The following is a 20,854-nucleotide window of genomic DNA, read 5'->3' as shown; positions in this document are numbered from 1 at the left end:
GTTTTTACTGTATAATTTATTGTATTTTAGTTTTTGTTAACATTGTGAGCTACCTTGAATCCCCTTGAGAACGTTTTTGTGTAGTAACCTATACAAAAGAGGGACATAGGGACAATTGAATGGTGTCATTAATACAGAAGTGCAGAACACACCACTCCCTATGTGGATGCCAATTTAAGGCATTTTATTTATTTCTTTCATTTCTCGTCTGCCTTTCTCTTAGTGAGGAATTCTTATAGAGAAATCCTGTGCATTTCTACTTGAATGGATATCTCATTGATTTTTTATGGAATAGGAAGGTCTGGATACTATTGTAGCCACTCTTTTTATGGAATAGGAAGCTTTAAGGATCACAGTCTGAATGTGGTCTGCCTCTCAGATATGATGAGTTACCAAAGTGAAGTGCAGAACATGTTGTTGTTACATGCTGTTGCATCCTTTTTGAATTATGGTGACTCTAAGAATTAATAACCTTCAGAAAGAAGATCCTATCACTAACAGCCCTCATGTCTTGTAAGATAAAAGCTGTGGCTTCCCTTTTTAAGTCAGTTCATGTCATACTCAATCTTCTTCATTTCCTGCTATTTTCAACTTTGCCTAACCTTTTTAAAATGTCGTAGTAAGTAATACTAGTGAGTCACTTTGGAGAGTTTATATCATCTAATGGGACTGATTTATAGTAGCCATTGTATGTGCCCTGTGCTTGCTGGATTTTCTTAGGAGATTTTCCCTGCAGGGTTCCCCTCACTTCCAAACATTTTTTTCTTCTGCTTCAAATCAGAGTCTCTCTGAGCTTGCTAAATATTTCCTTTTGCATGGATCATTCCAATTTGCCTATATAAGAATCTGCAGGCTGAAAATCTGCATGCTGAGAATGAGTTTGCTATTAACATGTTCGATCTGAATACAAGTATTTGGATTTTAAAACAATATTCACAAATCAATGTAACAATGAGACAGAACAGATTTATTGGTGAATTCAAAAATGAACCTAAGTGGGAAATAGCAAAATCAGCAAAATCCTAGCTCTTCAATTCCTAGTATGTAAGCTGCTAAATTCAGCCCCGCAATTTGTAGATATTCTCCAGCTTATTTTAATCTATGGGATCAATTATTCATCACAGAAACCACTAAGGCTTCCTTGTACTTCTCAAAATAAAACCACTTGAGTTAGCAAGGCTGCTTCCCTTCACAGGACCTTTGCTTGAACTTTAGTTCTAAATGCCAGTGAATGAATGACACACTATCCTTTGGGGGGGGGCTTCGTGGCAGGGTCTAGCCAGGAGGGAGTCTGGGGAAGGGAGGACTTCTAAAGGTTGCTCCTGAGGTCAACAATTTAATAGGTGAGGTGAATTGGTTCAGTTTGCAAGGGAAAGGCTGGGGGCTGGCTGTACATAGAGCTCATACATGTAATCACAAGCTAACATTTGGCATTATACAGTATATTCACCAAATCTGTATTACATGGATGTTGCTCTTTTCTTTCTCAGAGGAAGGTGATAAAATTATTCTTTAAATATATACTTTGTATGTTTTAACGGGATGCCAGTGAGCAGTCTGGATCCTTATATGTAAACAAATTCATGCAAATCTGTATTATTTATATAATTCTGGTTATAGAACTTCAGCTTCCTATTATCACAGTTTAGTGCAGGGGTGGGCAATTAATTTCTATGGGGGGGCATACGAAAAATCTGAACTGTGTTTGGGGGCCGAACCAACTTTACTTAAAAATAAAATGAAACAGTGATGTTATGATTGTTTTTATTTTAATCTTGTTAATCTTTACAAATATTAAAGTTTTTTTTTTTGCGGTATGTTAAAGATCAGCAACTGATCAACTATGGACAAAAAGCTATGAATGGTTTTGATGTTCAGAACTGTCCACGGGCTGGACAGGAGCGGCTCGCAGGTCGTTTGTGGCCCTCGGGCCGCAATTTGCCCTGGTCTGGTTTAGTGGCTTCTTGATGTATCACCTATCCTTGAATATACTAAGTAAGACTTGTTACCACTTGTTACCAATTTGTTATTGTAACAAGAACTTTCTCCCTCATTCCGCCTAGAGTGGTCGAAATGACTAGATAGGCGGGGTATAAATACAATAAATAAATAAAATAAAATAAAAATTAATGCAGTGATTTAGCAAAAATAGCTATTCATACTATTCTTCAGTCTTTCCCATTCTGTATGTTGACTGCTTCCACTATATACTGTATGCATTGTAACTTCTGTTCCCTATATTCTCTTTTACAAAAAATAATAATTCATAGGATGCAGTATTTGATTGGTTTGGTTATTTGGCTTAAATGATCCTGTGATAATCAGATATCTTTTTAAAAATAATAATTAACTTTAACTTAAGTATTGTTTCAATTACTGTATTGGTTCTGTTTAATGCAGATGTTTATAAAAACTGTAGACAGCAAGCACCAGCTTAATAGGTATTTCTTTTTCTCTGATATAATAGAATAAAATTATTTTCTGTTCATACCTGTTTCATCTAAAACCAAAAGGCTGTGGGATGTGACACCTGGTGAGGGGAGTTGGCATCATAGCAGGTCACTGCAATGCCATCTTCCTGCCCCAGGTCTTGTTTGCAGCTGAACTGAGAACTCTGGTGGGCAGAGCTGAGATAACTTGATCCCCAAGTTCATCCAACCAAGGATCAGATCTTCAATAATTGTATTTTCCCATTCGCTGATCTGGAATTCAGCACCAGTGAACCCCTGAGATCTGCTACCTCAGCTATTCAGTCTGTTTGAAATGGGGAACAGCTTGAAGGAAACCGGCACGCTGTTGTGTTTCCCTTTGCCAAAATGCTACTGGTCTCATCTCCCCTCTATACTTCTCTGCCTTGTATAACACTAGTGGTCTCTCCCTATACTCCATCACCATCCTCTCTGATGAAAATATATCCCACACTCAGCAGATCGAAACAGAGGCGGGCAATTAAAGGGCAATAAAGACTGTACTGTTCCTCCCCTTCCTCAGATAGGAAGACGGTCCCTCACCCTTGTGTGCTCCTGTACCACACGGGCAACCTCCTTTGTCTATGACCCTCCAGGTGGTGAGCCTTCCACCTTCGTAGCTCAACTTGTATCCTCTGTGCTGGCACTGAAACAGTTTAATTAAGGGAAAGAAATGAGATTGATAGCTGCTAAACCCCTGGCTTACAGTGCACGGCCTAGTCCTTCAACTAGGTGGAGGTACCACAGGTTGAGTTCTACAAGGAAAGAGAAGGTGCCTGATGGTGAAAATACTCTCTCTCTCTCTCTCTTTTCCCTGGTAAAAACAATAGAAGAGTGTCTCACACTTTTGTTCATACATACTCATATATACAACCTACAAAACAATTTTAGCTCCATAAAATTTCTGATCCCCTTTCATCTCCCATAGACACTTCTACATTTCCAACAACCATTGTTGAAAGAATCCCTGTCATTCCCCCCCCCCCCCCCCGTATCTGTTCATTTCCCATGCCCCTGTCAAGGATCAGATGAACTGGACTACAGTCCACAAAAGCTTATGACAAATAAATACATTCATCTTTAAGGTGTCACAAGAATTTTGTTGTTTTTAAAATGTGAAAGAAATGTTAAAGGCTCTAAGATCGTAATGCACTAACAGTCTGCAAATGGTCAACAAACTCTACCCAAGCACAAGGACCGGTGATCATTGCACACAAAAGACCAGCTAACAACACCAATCAATCACAGTGACAGATCATCTCTCCCCCTTATCACAACAATACACCCACAACAAGAAACACTGATCACCATAATCACCCAATCTCCTGAAGAGGACAAAAGCTGATCCCACAGCTATAAATACTCCCACAAAACTGCACCAGAGCACAGAGTTCTGACTCCTGTCTCTGTTTCGCCACAGAGACTGGCGAAACATTATAATAATAAATGTTTTATTATTGTCATTGACCAGCAAAAGTAAGGTACATTATTTAAATTAGGACACATAAAATCAATCTAAAAACATTAAAAACACTAAAACACTAAAAACGTCTATATACATATATATAAAACTACATCCATACATCTTACTAAATACCTCCTACCTCCCTATCATAGGCCTTATCTATGGGCTATTGCAGCTTGCATAGAATGACAAAATTGTTACTTTGAAGCTCATAGAGCCTGTGCAATCATTATGCCAAATTGGTATACACCAATTTACAGATCCTATAGCTGTGCTTTAGGTGAAACCTTTCCTTCACGGATTTTGATTGCAGCAGCACAGAATTTAGCTACTTTTGTCAGCATATCTGAATTTTGGTTTAATCCCAGTATATCTGCCAGGGCATCACCGTGTCAGCAAAAGCAGTGTGTAATGTACCTCTAATCGTCCAGGAAATGCCCTTATGTAAGGGTTAACAAGGACTTCTCGAATGTCAGAATAAAAAGCACAATGAAATAACATATGAGAGATAGATTCGATCTCACCAGAGTTACAGGGGCATATACACTGAGTGTAAGGGGTGTTGTTATACTTCCCTTCCTGGACTGCTGACGGAAGTGCATTGAAACGGGCCAGAGTAAGAGTTTTGCGTTGTTTAGGTATTAAGGGTAAGTAGAGATATTTAGCCGGTTTGGGTGGGAGCAGTGCATTGTCAAGTATAAACCTATTTCTGATAATACCAAGGTCTGCTGCCTTTCTGTCTCAATACTGTAATACGCTGCCTAAGATTACTCTTGGCCTTAACATATCCCATTTGTTGTATATTTTCTACTGAATAGCCGTATCTGTTGATTTTATGATATATTGCTCTCTGGCGAAACATTAGGAAGAACAACCTTCAGAACACAGCAAAACAGCCCGAAAAACCTAGAACTACCGTCGGATCCCAGCCATGAAAGCCTTTGAGAATACAAAGATTTTGCAAGTTCAGCTACATCCATGATAGAGTAAAACGCCCTGTTCTTGTTGACAGCTTGTGTGTTAGGGATCTCTTGGGAGTTGGGCCAGTCCCTAACAGATTTAGAAAAATTGAGAATTAATCTACAGAAATGTTGTCCATCACATGCAACCTTGCAAGCCATTGTTAATAATAACATTAATAAAAATTGTAGGCCATAAAATATCAGTGATTTTGCAAACTTATCATGTCACCCCCACATTTTTAGGACTTGGCTCCTATTGCTTAAGACTAACCCTTTGGTTCTCCCCATTGTTGAGGAAAAAGAAGTTGAATATAAGTAGTAGTACTACTACTACTACACAAGGCAAGCCTCAGCTATTAGGCTGGTCTGTGGGTAGTTGATAGCAGAATGCCCTACAGATATGCTGCCTAACAGTGATACTAGAGTTCTTGAGCTGTCCCGCGCCAAGGCAGCAATGCTAGCAGGATATGGGAATGCAGTCTGTGGTGGATTGTACCAGTTAAAAATGAAAGTGGCCCAGAGAGGGCATTGTGAGACGGTGAGGAAGAATTGCTATCAGCAAAGTTCTGCCCCCACTCCCTTGTGGGTAAGGGAAGGGTTCCCAGATGCTAAGGGCAGGAACATTCCAATGGAAAACTACCAGCAACGTCTCACTCGGATTGGGTGGTTTCTAGGATTCCCCAGGTAAGAGGTGACTGATCCCATTACCTAACCAGAGGCAATAATTGGCCACATGTCTCCTGCATCAGCAGTGCTGAGAAACATGAAGTGTAGCAGCAGCAGTACTGTAGTAGTTTTTCCCGAAAATAAGACCTAACCTAAAAATAAGCCCTAGTATGATTTTTCAGGATGCTCGTAGTATAAGCCCTACCCACAAAATAAGCCCCAGTTAAGTGAAACTCCACCCTCCACCCTTGTGCAGCAACCAGAAGAAGATGACATGTCTGTCTTTGAATAAATGTAGATTGTTCTACATGAAAAAAACAAAACATCCCCTGAAAATAAGCCCTAATGCGTTTTTGGAGCAAAAATTAATATAAGATCCTGTCTTATTTTTGGGGAAACACGGTGGGGGTGGTGGGGGTGTGGGGGTGGTAGTAGTATTGTGTTTTCCCCAAAAATAAGACAGGGTCTTATATTAATTTTTCTTCCAAAAATGCATTAGGACTTCTTTTCAGGGGATGTTTTATTTTTTTCATGTACAACAATATACATTTATTCAAATACAGTCATGTCATCTTTTGGTTGCTGCGCAATGTTACGCAATGGTAGAGGGCGAAGTTTCACTTAAATGGGGCTTACTTTGGTGTAGGGTTTATATTAGGACCATCCTAAAAAATCATACAAGGGCTTATTTTTAGGTTAGGTATTTTTGGGAAAACAGGGTAGTAGCAGTAGTAGTAGTAGCAGCAGTAGTAGCTAGTAGTTAGTGGTGGTGGTGCTGGCATTGTGAATGCAAAAGAGGTGAGTACCTGACATTATATGCAAGAATTATTTATTCCAAGGTTGGATCTTGAGTACAAATTGTGCAGTATGATGACTGTAGCAAGAATATTTCATTTCACCAATTTGGGATGGGAAATAAGGCTGGACAGCAGATATAAACTTTGTGAGAAATACAGAATCACTTTAAAAAATGTCCCATGACGGTATCTGTGCAAAACCTTCTCTATATGCATAGAAGAAAATTTTTTATTGTTTTTCTCTGACTTTTGTGGCCTTTTTGCTTTTTGTTTTTGGTCTCCTACAGAGTTACTGTTTATCTGGAGTTGTTTCCCATCACTGGCAAAACAAATCAGCATTCGGGGTGGGGATGGGGACGTTTCCGCTGGGGAAGGAAACAGATAATGGAGTTCCTAGGAAGAATTTTGGAGGCGATGGTGTCAGTGGTTGGGCAGGCAAAGTAGGAAACGGAGTGTTGCTTTGTGAAGTTACATTTGAGATCGGGATAATGAGCTTCCTGTTTGAATGATCATGGCAGGATGCCAGCTTCGGTTTCTAATCCTTTAAGCATATGCCGTTCCATCTTCATTTGTTTCTGTGGCATCACTTCTACAGAGTTCTGCTTCCTTTAAATTATAAAATGATATAACTGCAGAACATAACTCTTGAGAAAAACAACATTTTGGTTACAGGACTCTGGCCACACCCCTATAAAGCCAGCTCAGACAGAATGTCTTTTTCCTTTAGAACTCAAGAGCATTATGTTTGTTGTGTTATGCTTTTTTATTACTTCAACTCAGTTACAAGCCATTTTAATGTGTTTCCCTGAGTTTTAAATTGATACTTTAGTAGCAATATTAAAATTGACATTTTAAGGGATAATTCTGTATAAATATGAAATGGTGAATGTCTCTGACAATGGAAAGCAAAAAGAAATATTTGATCTTCAGAGGTAAATGGAAATACCTGTTACCTAGGTAGAGAACAAATCATAATAAAGCTGTTTGCAAAAGTAATGCTAATAGTATAATCCTATGTATAATTACAGTCGTGCCCCGCTTAACGATTGCCTTGCTTAACGAGGAAATTGCTTTACGATGAGGTTTTTGCGATTGCAAAATAATGTTTTAAATGGGGTTTTTTCGCTTTGCGATGATCGGTTCCCTGCTTCGGGAACCGATTCTTCGCAAAACGATGGTTTTTGAATAGCTGATCGGCGGCTTCAAAATGCCCGCCGGCTTTCAAAATGGCCCCCCGCTGTTTTCTAGGGATGGATTCCTCGCTTTACAGGCACTGAAAATGGCCAGCATATGGAGGATCTTCATAAAACGAGCAGGTGTTCAGCCCATAGGAACGCATTGAAGGGTTTTCAATGCGTTTCAATGGGCTTTTTTGTTTCATTTGACGTTTTCGCTCTACAGCGATTTCGCTGGAACGAATTAATGTTGTCAAGCGAGGCACCACTGTACTCAATATAGTAAGCCTAAGTGTGTATAGATTGTATGTGCAGGATCAAGTTATAGCCGCCTAGAGTGGTCTTAAGACCAGAGAGGCGGGGTACAAATAAAATAAATTAAAAAATAAAATAAAAATTATAAGTGTTTCTGTAGTGTTTGTTGGTAGTAAAACACATGTCTTTTAGTTTAGCAAGCAACATATCATGACAATAACCCTGTGACTGGCTGGGCTGGCAGATAGTGACTGTCCTAAGGTTATCCAATGAATCTCAGGACTAAGGACTTCAACCTGGATCTCCTAATTTCTAGTCCAGCACTGTAGCCAATAATCATTGCATCATACTGGCTCCATAGTTTGGTCCCTACATTACTTTCAACAGTTATTTCAGAGGCGTTCTAATAGATTTTTTTTCACATTCTGTGTCATTCTCTTATCAGTCCTGAAAGGAAATCCTGGATCAGAACTGGCTTGACAGCATCATCATTATTTATGATGATGATGATGATGGTTTTAAAAAAATATTTCCAAGGTGCAATATCCAAATTGGCCACTAGAAGAAATGAGAGAGTATATTTTCTATTTCTCAGTGCTCTAGGTTACATGACTTGCAACAAATTCCGTTCAAATCGCTGTTAAGCGAAATCCTCGTCAAGCGAAATGAAAAAGCCCATTGAAATGCATTGAAAAGCGGTTCAATGCTTTCCAATGGGTGAAATACCTCAGTGTCCAGCGAAGATCCTCCATAGGGTGGCCATTTTCCGGTGCCTGTAATGCGAGGAATCCGTCCTAAAGCACAGCAGGCGGCCATTTTGAAAACTGACAGTCAGCTATTTTTGATCGTCGTTAAGCAAAAAATCGGTTCCCGAAGCAGGGAACCGATCAACGTTAAGCGAAAAAAGCCCATTCAGTCATCATTTAGTAATCACAATAGTGATTGCAAAAAACTAATCATCAAGCAATTTCCTCGTCTAAGGAGGTAATCGTCAAGCAAGGCACCACTGTGCTTGCAAGAGCGAAGGCACCATAAAGGCAACTAAGATGTAAAGAGTAATACGGAGAGTTGCTTTTTAAAATGTAACATCCCAAGCTTGGGTTTTCATCAGAGGATGCTATTAACAGATACAAACACTAAGGCCAATTAGTTGAAGGGGACAGCTGTTCTTCAGCATTTTTTTCTCTCTCTCTCAGTAGAAAACGTTGAGCTTTGACTCAGCGGTGCCTGTGAACAATACTGCTTCCATTTTCACCACAGTCCTCATCCAAAGCAAATAGCTCTTTCCTGTAAGGTGTGAAGCTGTTCACTTCTGGAGTTATATGAATCCCAGTGCAGCCGCCACAGCGATACCATTTCCTATCTTCTTTCCTTCCTCTTTGCTTCCTAAGGTTGTATTTTGTTAGATTTTTTTTTAAAGGATGCACTTTTATCAAGGACACACGCAGGTGCCTGAAATAAAATGATGCAGGCTGGGAGCCATCGCAAGCATACATCTGGTGAGTGTGCTGACCCGTGAGCATTTGCTTGCCAAGGTCAGATGTGATGTTTGAGGTATTTGAGGTGTGATGAAACACTTAGCTCTCAGTGGTTGCTTGTCTTCTGTGTGATGATGAGGAAAGTGCTGCTTGGTTTTAATACTGGAGGAAAAGAAAACTGTGATCTAGATCGTGTGTACTCTGTTGATTCTCATGCAGGAAGATATGTACAGTACGTCTCCCCAGATCCTCCACCCAGCATATGAACAGAAGTGGTTTATGTGGGATACAAGGCTTTTTATTTCATTTATATCCTGCCTTTCTCCCAGTGTGAAGAGCCAAGGTGACTTACAAAAATTTACTTTTAAAAAGGTATGAAAGTTATAATATTAAAATGCAATCAAATAAATGCAATTATACTAATTAAACAATACAAACATACAGCAATTTGAAAAAAAAAACCTTTGAAGTACCGCACCTCACATTAAAAGCTCCTTTCTTCACAACTTGCTCAGTTGCCAAGAGAAAGATTTTTGCCTACCAGTGGAAGGATGGAAGGGAACGCAGCCAATGAAGAAGCCCTCTCTTGTGTCCACGTCAGCTGTCCCTGCAAGGGTTATGGGACCAAGAGAAGGACCACTGCTGAGAATTTTGAAACAATTCTCAGAAGCTCATGTGGGAAGATGCACTCCTTCAGATAGGCAGGATGCAGGTTGCATCAGGTTTTATAGGTTATAGCTACCACTTTGAATTAAGCCTGAAAATAAATCAGTCACCAGTGGCAGGGTTAACAGGACCATATGGTCATAAATCTGAACACAGGATTTTAAACCAGTTGCAGTTTTCAAATGTTCAAAGGCAGTTACAGTAACTGAAGCAGGATGTAACTAAGGCATATGCCACTGCGACCAGTTTAAACCTCTGAAAGAAAGACCAAGCTGGTGCATTCACTTTTAACTATGCAAATACAATCCTGGTTGCTTGTGCACTCGTTGTGTCCAAGTTGAAGTCTAAGTCTATGAGTACACTCAACCCATGAACCTGGGTTTTCAGGGAAGCTGTAAACCCATTCAACACAGGGAGGACTCCTATTCAGATACCTTCCTTTTGATCGACGTTGAGTACAGCTGTCTTGCCTGGATTATACGTCAGTATGCCATCATCCAATCTGTTACTGACATCATTAATCCTATCAGGCCAAAAACGAAAGGAAAAACAAAGAAGACAAAAATATTGTAGCACCTTAAAGACTAACTGCTATTGTATTTTAATGTGAGCTTTTGTGGACAAGGCCACTTCCTCAGACAAGGAATGCTCTCATTACTAAAATGAGAGGGAACCTAAGCAAGCCCTGGACTTCTCTGTGTACATTCTCCTTGTCTAGAACAGTCACAAGGAAGAAACCAGATGCATCTGTTTTCTTGGTTGGTTTAGCAAGCCGTGGAATCAGCATCCTAAATCCTCATGTTCAGCTTGTGGTCTACCAAGACTCCTAGATCCCTTTCACAGGTAGTGTTGTCTAGCCAGGTGTCTTCTATATCTGTGCAGTTCATTTTTTCTGCCTACATTTCTCCCTGTTGAAATTCATTTTGTTAGTTTTGGCCCAGGACTCTAATCTGTCAAAGGCCATTTTGAATTTTAAACCTGCCCTCTGGGGAATTAGCAACCCCTGCCAATGTGGTATCATTTGCAGATTTAATCAGCATGCTCTCTATTCCTTCGTCCAAATCATTGATAACGATGTTCGATAACACAGGACCCAGAACAGAACCCTGGGGCACCCTACATAAAATAATATAAACCCATCCCACTGTAAAACGATTAAAATTAAGCGAAATGCATTGAAACCCATTTACATCATAAAAGATACAGATTAAAACAACACTGCATGACAAGTTAAGCACCATTTGCTAGTCTAAAAAGATATATTTGCTCCTTCTTAAAGTCAGTCAGAGTGGAAGCATTGCAGCTTGGAAAGAGTGCATTCCATAGCCTGAAAGCCACACTGGAGATGGCCATCTCCCAGGTGCTTGTTAGGCAGGATTCTGAAACTGCTGATATTTTTAAGAGGGCCTTACTTGAAGATCTTAAAGTCTGGACGGACTCTTAGTAAGACAGGTAGTCCCTCAGGGACTGAGCCCCCAAGCTGTTCAGGGCTTTGAATGGTCAATGTGACATTGTGAATTGGGCCTAGTAGGAAATATGTATGAATATGCAGATAATATTCCACTTAGTGTCTATATAGGGGAGGACACACATGTGGTGTCTGTTTTGTGGAGACTGCTGCATTTGATAGCAGATGTTATGTGTTCCTTACTGCCATCCTGCCATGGGAACAGTTGTATCATTCTTGGACAGGAGGAGACAGTGGAGCAATAAAATGATTGTTCACTTGTAATCATCCTTGCTGCCAGAGCATGCTGTTTGCAGCTTGACTTGCAGAACCCAAAATAATGATGGTGCTCATTTGGGTCAGTCCCATTAGCGATGCATTCGTAATTCTGACTCTAGCTTGTTTCAAACCCACACACACACACACACACACACACAACCCCCAGTGCAGAGGATTTCAAGGTTTAGCTTGCATAACAGGTAACAGCAGGCATTTCCTTCTCCTGTGTCGGGATATCCTGGCGCCCTTCAGTCTCTCTCTGACTGTATTTAAAAGAGACTGTAACACAGGAAAAAAAAATCACGTCTAAAATTAGCAGCCAGATAGAATAAAGGCACACGGCCGGTCCTTGTACTGTTTGTCAATGAAACAACAAATCTAAAGAGGGCCAGAATGCATTTCCTCTGTATGGAAAAACAAGGGAGTGCAGTTTGGACAGCAAGAGGATGGAGCAAAGGGAAGAGAGCGTTTCAAAGAGAAGTCGAGATGGGGGTGAGGATGGAAAGTTTTTCAAGCAGAGTAAACTTACTAGGAACAAATACACATGACATGGAAGGCCATCATGCTGAGCCTCAGTACCTTACAAAAAGCAGGTAGAATATAGGTTTTGGTATGACTAGGTGATGTGGATGGTGCCTCCACTTGGTTCCTCTTCTCTGTCACGTTCCTCGTATATTGTGTCGCATTAAGCATTCCATCCCATCTATCCGAACCTGGACCATTAGATTGTTGCTATCAGCATTTAAAACTGAAACTTTTATGTGTATTTTTATTGCCCATATCCCCTTGTTGGTTCAAGTTCAAAATTACCTTACTTAGAATCTTAGAATTGCACAACTGGAAGGAACTCTATGAATCAGCGAGTCCAGCCTGTATCAAGGAGGCATGGTGGGGGAAACCAACGCCTAACCAACCTCTGGTTCTACAGCCAGATGCCTAAACCACTGATGAATTCATATCTTGCCCCTTTTTTCTAGATTGGGGTAGATGATCTCAGGGGCATGGGGATCAGAGTTTTGCTCCCTGTGTCTACCATGCCTGAAAATTGACATTTTTGTCTATTAAACAAACAAACAAACAAACAAACAAACAAACAAACAAACAAACAGTGTCTGGGCAGGCATTTCTGGTGTCTGCCTCTTCATTCTTGGGAGAGTGGAGGAACTGAGGTGGACCCCTCAAGACCCCTGAAGTGAAAACTGCAGGAGCAAAAAATAGGCTAGTTTGGGGCAAAAACCATCTCCCCCATTTGTAAATTTGATGCCCTGGAGTGCTGTTGGGGGATGCAAACATCCCACTGGAGGGCTGTGTATTCCATTAGCAGGCTGCCTGATATGTTCCCATTATAGATATCGATCATACATTCTCTACTGTGGTTGTTGGACCATACATTCTTTTTTATGAACCAAATTCTCTTCAACCCAGCTTGAATTCAGCAGGTTCCTCGCACAACTGGAAAAAAAATGCTGTTTTCAGACTCTCAAGGATAATTTTAGGAAAATGATGTTATTTGGAGCAAAAATAACCGACCCTTTAGAAGTTCTATAGATAAAGCTGGAGGGATCTGTGTGTTCCACCCTCTAAAAGTCTCTGTAGTCAGTTCCAAAAGAGGGAGTTATTCTCTTAGCCTTGTTGCAGCAAGAACAGATAAAACAAAGATCCACAAGAATAGTCTAATAAGCTTTTTATTCATCTTTTAAAAGCACAAAATGGACCTGTTCTTGCTGAAACAGGGCTAACAGAACAGTTAATGCTGTTGGACTGTAACTCTCAGAATCACTGAGAAATACCTTGACTGTGCAAATAAAGGTTCTGGGTGTTGTGGTCCAAAGAGTTAAATGGCTAAGGTTGGGGCTTAATAATATAAACCTATGGCAACTTACAATATTAGAACAAACATATTTAAAAAACAAAACAACCCCCCCCCCCAACAACCTTGTTTTTAGGAACCTCTTGTTAGGTAGCCAGTTATTGAAAGGAAGTTTGCCTGAAGAGAAAGGCCTTTTGCCTGCTTGCTGAAAAACAGCCAAGAGGGGGCCAGCCTGGCCTCCAGTGGGAGGGAGTTCCGCAGCTGGTTTTTACCAACTCTGGTAATGTTTCTTATAGAAGGAATGTAGTTCGCTACTTCACACAAACCTGACCATCCACTAGCACAAATTTCTGTGTGTTACATTGAGTGGAGAGGCATGGTCTCTTTTCATGAAATGGAATTTTATTCAGTTACTTATTCAGGAAATAGTCTTGTATTTCTGATTATCAGCTGGACAGTTGAGAAAACTGACAAGGGAAAAATTGATTCCTTTGAAATATGGTGCTGGTAGACTGCTTTGCAGATGCCCTGGACTGCCAAAAAGATGAACAAGTAAAACCTGGATCAAATAAAGGCTGAACTGTCTCTGGAGGCAAACATGTTGAAATGGAGGCTGTTCTACTTTGGGAACATTATGAAAAGGCAGATTTTTTTTAAAAAAGGCAATATATTTATTTATTTAAAATATTTTTACCCTTTCTTTCTCCTTAAAAGGAGCAATGTGGCTTTCATCATTAAAAGACGATATTAAAAGTAACAGCAGTGAGTATACAAATACTGTACTAAAAGGATCAAACAAACACCATACTAAAAACATAAGTAACACCAAAACACATTCAGAGCAGTAAGGTACAGTAAGTCCGTTTAAAAAAATACACACACACAGTTAGTCAAGGAAAGCTTGCCTAAAGAGAAAAGTCTTTGTCTGCTTCCAGAAGGACAGCAAAGATGGGACCAGTTTGGTCCCCAGTGGGAGGGAGTTCCAAAGTCTAGTAACAACAACAGAGAAGACCCTCTCCTGTGTGCCTACCAAACACACCTGTGAGGGTGGCGAGACTGAGAGAAAGGCCTTCCCTGATGATCTTAACACTCGAGCAGGTTCATAAAGGGTGACGTGGTTCTTGAGACAGCTTGGACCCAAGCCATTTAGGACTTTATGTGTTAGAACCAACACTTTCAATTCTGCCTGGAAACAGATTGGCAGCCAGTGAAGTTGTTATAACACGGGAATTATGTGATCACTGGGAGTATCCCTAGATAACAATCTGGCTGTTGCATTTTGGACCCATTAAAGTTTCTGGAGATGGAGTGCATTGCAACAATCTATCTGAGATGTAATTAAGGCATTTGTTACTGTGACCAGACTTTCCAAGAAATGGTCATAGCTTTGCACTGTTTTTAATTGTGCAAAGGCACTCCTGACTACCACCAAGCCCTGGGCATCCAGGCTGGGAAAAGTGGAAGGCAGCAGGAAAAGGGAAGATCAAATTTGAGATGGATGGTCTCTCTAAAGGAAGCCACAGGCTTGGGTTTGTAAGAGCTGAGGAAGGCTGTTGAGGACAGAGCCTTTTGGAGGTGGCTCCTTCGTAGGGTCGCTGTAAGTCGGAAGTGACTAGATGGCACGTAGCAAGAAACTGGATGAAATATGTCATCACTCTAAAAGGTTTCATGTCATAAACCTCTTTTGGCATGTAGCAGCAAATTCTGCTTTATGATTACAACACTATTTAAAAAAAGTAATGATCATTCTATTGACTGTTTGGAGGCTTCCTGCTGCCCCAGTGAGGCCCCTTGATCTACCTCTGATGGCAGTGACTATAACCTAAATGCTATGCGATATGTGGAAGGGAGAGTAACTGAGGTCACTCGAACAACTGGGGCTCCGGATATAAGAATATCTGTTTCATTTATTGATTTAGAGCTATTTATACCTTTCCCTTTGAGCTTCAGGATCGCTCATAGTGGGGCAAGTCACAACAGTCCATTACTACTTTTAAAAATCAAAATAAATGTAAGGAAATCTAGAAATACGCAAACAACAGGCAGTGAAACAAAATTAATATAACATGCTGACGGAGGAATAAAAACATATTTAGCTGATATCTACCACATTTTTCCGTGTATAAGACACCCCCATGTATAAGACACCCACCACTTTTCTAACCCCAAATTAAGAAATCTAAGTGGGGCTTAGCAAGTGTAGGGGGGAAGGGATCAAAGCACTGCAGGATCGCTTTGATCCCTGCTTTCCCCTCCACTTGTGTTTGTTCTCTCCTCAGCTTACTTCCGTGTATAAGACGACCCTCATTTTTTAGTCTGAAAATTTTAGACAAAAGTATAGTCTTATACATGGAAAAATATGGTAAATGTTGAATATGCCTGATGAGAATATTCTGTAGTCTGAATTTTATCTAACAAAACACCATATTTTTAGATTTTGCCATATCTTAATCTGCACATGCAGATCTAACCATTGATAGCTAATTGCAATGTTGCACATTAAGAAAGATGTCTGTTACCATCTGATTATATTCTCCCCACAGACATACAGAATCACATTCAGAAGTCACATTCAGGAAAACTGTACATATTTTGAGAAATAATTGATGTGAACAACTTGTATAACCAGGTGATAAAAGGTGGTAATTTTTAGGGTTGGAATGGTTGCCAGGTTTAAAAAGGAACTGGGTTATTCTTTGTGGGAAGAATCCTGGAGTATTTTTATTTTATGGTTGTTGTGGATTTTTCGGGCTCTTTGGCCATGTTCTGAAGGTTGTTCTTCCTGACGTTTCGCCAGTCTCTGTGGCTGGCATATTCAGAGGACTGGAGTAGGAACTCTGTCCATGCTCTGCACTTCTGTTCCTACTCCTGTTCCTCTGAAGATGCCGGCCACAGAGACTGGCGAAACATCAGGAAGAACAACTTTCAGAACATGGCCAAAGAGCCTGAAAAACCCACAACAACCATCAGATCTCGGCCATGAAAGCCTTCGATAATACATATTTTTATTTTATTTTTTTAAACTTGGTTTTGCGCGATACACGCAGTAATGATTTCATGGGGTGACGGTGGTAGCAAAATAGCTAAGTTTTTAACTTATTTATTCTACTATCCCTATCAGAACATCTGGCTTTAAACTCTGTTCTTTATGAATATACTTCAAAAATGCAATAAGAAATGGACTGGGGAAGCAGTAGCTATAATAAATTGTGTGTAAATAAATCATTTCACTCAAATGTTTTGTAAGTGAGTATTCTGCCTTTCCCAAGAGAAGCGTTGTTCAACCAGCAAAAGAATTTACTTACTGGCAAGCTGGAACACAGCAGCGATGGCTTCTTCCCACCACTGGGTATTCTGAGAAATAACGGACAGTTCTACCAATCCCAACATGAAAAGAAGCTGACCGGCTGTCAAAGCGACTGTGGCAATCATGTTACAGGCTCGCATCATGTCAAACTGCACTGTGAGGAATGAAAGATGAAACAACATTATTACAAGAGCATAAATGTGAGGGGGGCTCAGAAGCAAACATTGTCAGTCTCACAGAAAAAAAAAATTGTAATAGCCAGTCTAATTCACATTTATATTTCTCTACTGTTGTTATTTTATGACAGAATTCCTCACATTCTTTACAGCACAAACTCCCACGAAAGACATGCATATTAAAGACGCTGTCATCACAATGTTAAACATCCACTGACTTTCTTACCAACCAACCACAATCTCTGTATTGGGTCCTTTTGTGGAGAAAGGCCAGGTAAAAACATTTTAAATAAATAAATATTGAATATCTTTATTTTGAAAAAAAGAGAATAGAACAGAACAAGCTTTATTATTTAAAACCATAGGTCACCACAATATGAGCAGCAACACAAAGTGGCACTGACACAATATAGCTATACATGTATACAAGATGACATAGTTTCCTTTCTTTCTTAAGACTTTTGATGCTTGGCACATATTTCTTTGCTGCCAAAGCAAATTTTGCTACTTGATAGGTAGGGGTTACATCCCCACCCACAATCAGCATACAAAGTTGAGCCAATTGGGGTCTATCACACAGGAGTCTGAGAACGTCAGCAAGACGTTGACTTCTGGGGTGCTCATATAAAGGGCAACTTAATAAATAATGGAAAGTTTTTTGTCGACTTCTTTCTATTTTGCTTTTATCCATAGTGCTTGCACGGACTGACATGACTCCCTCTTCTACAACTACAACTATTGCAAATATAGTTGGGTACTTCAGCAAATACGAATATCAAAGAATTTCAGAAGAAAGTCAATCTGTGAGTTACAAGCAGTCTTTGACAGTGTGAATCACGAAAAGCTGTGGACTTGTCTTAAAAGAAATGTGTCTCAGCATTTGATTGTCCTGATGACCTATGAACTAGGTGCGAAGCTGCCGTTGAAACAGAATGTAGATACAGTGGTTTCCCATAGGCAAATGGGAAGATGACAGAAGAAAATACGTTCATTTGAAATATGGTGCTGGAGAAGATCTTGACAAATAACATGGACTCCCAGAAAGACAAATAAATAGGTACTAGATTAAATGAACCCTGGATTCTCCATTGAAGCAAATAATGAATAAACTGAGGTCATTGTACTTTGGGCACATCGTGAGAAGACAAGATAATAATGCTGGGAGAAATTGAAGACTGCAGGAGCTGGGTAGCTCAATGGTGTAGGCATCTGGCTGCAGAGCCAGAAACTTGAGAGTTCAGTTCCTCACTGTGCTTCCTTGACGGGCTGGACTCGATGATCTATAGGCTCTCTTTGAGTTCTGCTGTTCTAAGTGTATTATTATTAAAACTGATTGTCAGATGGAGTGGCTCATGTAAAGGAAGCCACAGCCTTGAGGTTGAAAGATCTGAGTGGGGCTGTTGATGAAAAGACCTTTCAGAAGTCAATATTTTAGGGCCACCTTAAGTGAGAAGTAACAGGGGTCTCCAAACTTTTCATTGTGAGGACCACATCATATATTTAACACATTTTCAAGGGCTGAACAAGGGGGTGGGGGACTGCTTCTGTCAGCCTTTGCTCGTCTTCCTATCTCCACTCGGGCATAGGAAGAGGAGGGAAAGGGGACCCAAGTCATCTCCCACCCCTTTGTAGAATTTAAGAACCACAGCAGATCTTTTAACATTATTGTACAAGTTTTGATGCTCAGGGACGTAATAGCTTTTTAGAAGTCTGTTTTCAGTGTTATATCTTTTAACATGCAGGTCAGTTTTTCTGCTCCTGCAGTGGTCTCTGATTAAACTTACTTTGCGGGTGTTTCATTTTACTTTTTATGTGGTATCTGACAAAGAAGGTTTCTGTATAACAGATATGGTTAGGGCTAAGGATGTAACAAATACTTTAAAAAATGTTTTGATGAGTTTCTCTGACTTGTTACTCCAAGACTCCATACTGGAACCCTGCCCATTCCCGAGAGGTTTCTTGGCACTACCATGAGAGTGAGATATCTCGTTTCTCTTTCTCTCCCCCCCCCCCCTCTGCATTTTCCCCTCAAAGGAAGCAAAAAATGTAGTGCAGAGTCAAGCAATTCCTCAACAGGATTATTGTGCAGGATTAGGGATAGTCTGTACAAAATAGAAAGGAATTTCCTGCAAGAGCAACAGTGGAGCATTCAAAGATGAAAAAAAGAAAACAGTTTTTTTTTAAAAAAAGAGATCTTTTGAGAGGTGCATGGGTAACTTGAGCTGTAGGGCAAGCAACTCCTTTCTAAGTTGTCCGATAACTGCATGTTAGCAATGGTAAACACAAAGCAAAGTGTGCTGCCTATATACCACTCCATAGCGCTTAAAGCCCTCTCTGGTTGGTTTACAATTTAATTATTCAGGCTACAGATTGCTCCCCCAACAAGCTGGGTACTTCATGTACTAACCTCAGAAGGATGGAAGGCTGAGTGAACCTCAAGCCAGCTACGTAGGATTGAATCCATGTCGTGAACAGAGTTTTGGCTGCAGTACTGCATTTTAACCACTAGGCCATGAGGTTTCTCCAGTGTGCACCGTATTCTTGGTCTGTGAGTGTGCAAGTTGGTTCCTCTGCTGCCCATATTTTTCATAGAGCTTTAGGGCTTGTGTTAGGTGCAGCAGTGCTGATTGTGTGACCCCTAGAGATTGCCAAGTGGCAATACCGATCAGTCCCTGCTAGCGTGTCATTTGTTAGAGCCTAATTTTCATGCCTAATGTGTTGCATATTTCCACTAAAAGATACTGTGATTGTGTGTGTGTGTGTGTGTGAATCCCTAACCTTTAATGGCACAAATCTGCATTGTGGGGAGCCTAATGTGTGAGTTTTATGTCATTTTGTTGGATATTCCTTTTATATGAACAGACCACACATTGCATTAATCGTTGGAGACTAGAGATGAGCACGATTTGTTTCCTGCCTCAAGAGGTCTTCAGTGGTTTGGCTCCCTGCCCCTGCCCACAGGGGCCTGCTCAGAGGCACCCCCAGAAAAGGTGGGGCAAGGAAGCCAGGACACTGCCTCTGAGCAGGCAGGGCACCGAATCACCAAATACCTGTTGCGGCAGTAAATGAATCAGGACGAACCACCAGTTTGGCAGTTCATACCGATCTCTACAGGAGACATCTCTTTCCACCCATTTGCTTTTGGAGATTTAATTGGCTAGGGTACAAAATTAGGATCTTCTCAGTAGTGGGATCCAGCTGTGAACATCTGTCTCCTGAGAGGTGTGATTAGGCCTGTTGTTCATATTTATACGGTCAGTTGCAACCCTTTAGCTCAGTGATGGTGAACCTTTTTGGGCCCGAGTGCCCAAATTTTTTGGGGGGGGGGGACAGCGGGAAGCAGGCAGAACTGGAAATGGCAGCAGAAGGGGGGATCCCAGGCATGGAAGTGCCTCGAGACCGCACTCTGGATCTACTGCCAGCGCCAGCTGCTCCGGATCCTGGCCTGCCACTCTGTTGAAGCGCCAGCACCACGGCTGCAGCCGCCACCTCAGGTTTGGCTGCAGGGGGGGAGGAAGGATCGATCCGGCAACTTATGGCTCATGTGTCCGCAGAAAGGGCTCTGCATGCCACCTCTGGCACGCGTGCCATAGGTTCGCCATCGCTGCTTTAGCTCCATAATGGAATTGTAAGTTCTCACTGTTATTTTATATTTCTGCTTTACTCTGAGAAATTCTGTTTCTATTTATATACTGTTATTTGTATTATTTGGTGTTTAATATGTGTTACATTATGTTTGTATCATGACTTACTTTTGAGGGCCTTTGAAGTGGGAGAAACCTTTTTTAAAAGTGTGATTGGCACTATTTTTGTGGTACTTCAGGCAAAAGGAGAATATAACTCCAAAACAGTGTGACTAGCAGTTAAGCAAAATATATCTGTACTACTGAATACATATCATAA

General features: G+C 40.7%; 2 protein-coding genes across 3 annotated transcripts in view; one reads left to right on the top strand and one right to left on the bottom strand.

The window, feature by feature from the left end:
* Positions 1–20,854, top strand: part of IFT140 (intraflagellar transport 140) — a 105,312-nt gene that overhangs the window by 43,579 nt on the left and 40,879 nt on the right. The window lies entirely within an intron of this gene.
* The window catches only part of TMEM204 (transmembrane protein 204), a 42,633-nt gene that overhangs the window by 7,680 nt on the left and 14,099 nt on the right, over positions 1–20,854 (bottom strand). Inside the window, exon 2 of the mRNA XM_020813140.3 lies at positions 16,774–16,929. Coding sequence (XP_020668799.1) covers positions 16,774–16,929 — 156 coding nt within the window. The remainder of the gene's footprint in view (positions 1–16,773; positions 16,930–20,854) is intronic.

This window comes from Pogona vitticeps, chromosome 13 (assembly GCF_051106095.1).
Source record: "Pogona vitticeps strain Pit_001003342236 chromosome 13, PviZW2.1, whole genome shotgun sequence".
NCBI classification, from domain to species: domain Eukaryota; kingdom Metazoa; phylum Chordata; class Lepidosauria; order Squamata; family Agamidae; genus Pogona; species Pogona vitticeps.
This window is presented reverse-complemented; position numbering and strand designations above follow the sequence as displayed.